General features: G+C 32.9%; 1 protein-coding gene across 1 annotated transcript; it reads left to right on the top strand.

The window, feature by feature from the left end:
- Window positions 1-233: 233 nt before the first annotated feature.
- Window positions 234-962, top strand: LOC107788540 (uncharacterized). The gene is made up of 2 exons (XM_016610215.2): window positions 234-640; window positions 737-962. The coding sequence occupies exons 1-2, from the start codon at window positions 234-236 to the stop codon at window positions 960-962; spliced, it is 633 nt and encodes a 210-aa protein (XP_016465701.2).
- The last annotated feature ends 441 nt before the right edge of the window (window positions 963-1403 follow it).

Below are 1403 nucleotides of genomic sequence, written 5' to 3'. Positions count from 1 at the left end.
CTTTCAGATTGTAGCTATGTACTTGATGATAAGGTTTGATAATTCACAAGGCATTTGTTTTCTTTCTTATTAATTTATTGTTTTTTAATTATTTATGACTGATGGATTTTTTTCTTTTTTTGCCTTTTTATGAAGCATATTGACATTGCCCTGTATTATTGAGAAAGAAAGAATGCTACCACCCTTGCGCCCATCCTTTTCATTGCACAACTACATATGTTTTTGATAACTATATGCTACTTATGTATAAGGATTTCAATGAAGATGCTTCAGATGAGTTTTGGTGTGGTGATAATCAATTGGTTCTCACACCATATGTGTGGGGTGACAATCATAGATGTGAAATTGCTTGGACAGAGGTTGACAAAATCTTTTTTCCATGTCGGCTACCTTCAGAAGATAATGATGCTGTGACACATTTTCTTTTGGGGGTATTGGACTTGAATGAGAGAAAGATTGATGTGTGCGATTCCATATATAGTGAACCATATGAGGAAGGATTGAAACACATTGAAATGTATGCGCGCATGATCCCCCACTTGCTAAAGTTCTCACAGTTTGACAAAAATTACAAGTCTTTTGGAAATACATTCAATAAATTTGATATTCAGTGGCAAAGATCACCAAGACAAACTGGATCGTACGTGTTGTCATTTGCTATATAATTTATATGTACTTTAGATTTATTTTATTAAAGATATTGTTTAATTGACTCCATATCTTAAATTTTTCTTAGGACTGATTGTGGTGCATTCCTAATCAAGTATGTCGAGTTGTTGATGATGGGAAAGGACGTGGAGAAATTCCAACATGAGGACATATCAAACTTCAGAAAAGAACTTGCAGCAAATCTTTGGGCACATGGAGAGTGGAAAAGAAATTCTGGTTATGAAACACCACCAGAAAAAGTTGGCGACGACTATGATAGTGAAAATGAAACTTCTTGCCCGAAGGAGCTGTAGTGTAGTTGTAAAGAAAGTCAGTTGTAATGGAATTGCTAGTAGTATATTTTCTGAAATATCCTGTAAATTGTTTACAAGGCATTTTATTTTGTTTGCATAGCATAATTTTTTGGTCGCAGCTTTGCCAAATTACAGTTTCAGCAGTAATATGAAGGCATCGTGTTATTAATTTCTTTCTTTCTGTTAACTATTGATTTGTCCATTTTTTCACAGTTTTAAACTGCCAATCTTTGATTAAATTGTCTTGAAGTTTTTAGAAATTCAAAGTAACACACATTGATTGTTGTAGAACTTTAGGACATAATGTTCATAAACGTCCTGATTTGTTGAAGGATGAAAATAATATTCAGGACATATTTTTTTAAATGTCCTAAATTTCTGGAAATGTAGACAATAAATTGAGATTTCCAGAAGTTAAGGACATTTTAGAAATTTATGTCC

The sequence above is a fragment of the Nicotiana tabacum genome, unplaced genomic scaffold, assembly GCF_000715075.1.
Source record: "Nicotiana tabacum cultivar K326 unplaced genomic scaffold, ASM71507v2 Un00001, whole genome shotgun sequence".
Classification (NCBI taxonomy): Eukaryota; Viridiplantae; Streptophyta; class Magnoliopsida; order Solanales; family Solanaceae; genus Nicotiana; species Nicotiana tabacum.
Note: the sequence above shows the minus strand (reverse complement) of the source record. Positions and strands in the feature narration are given on the sequence as shown.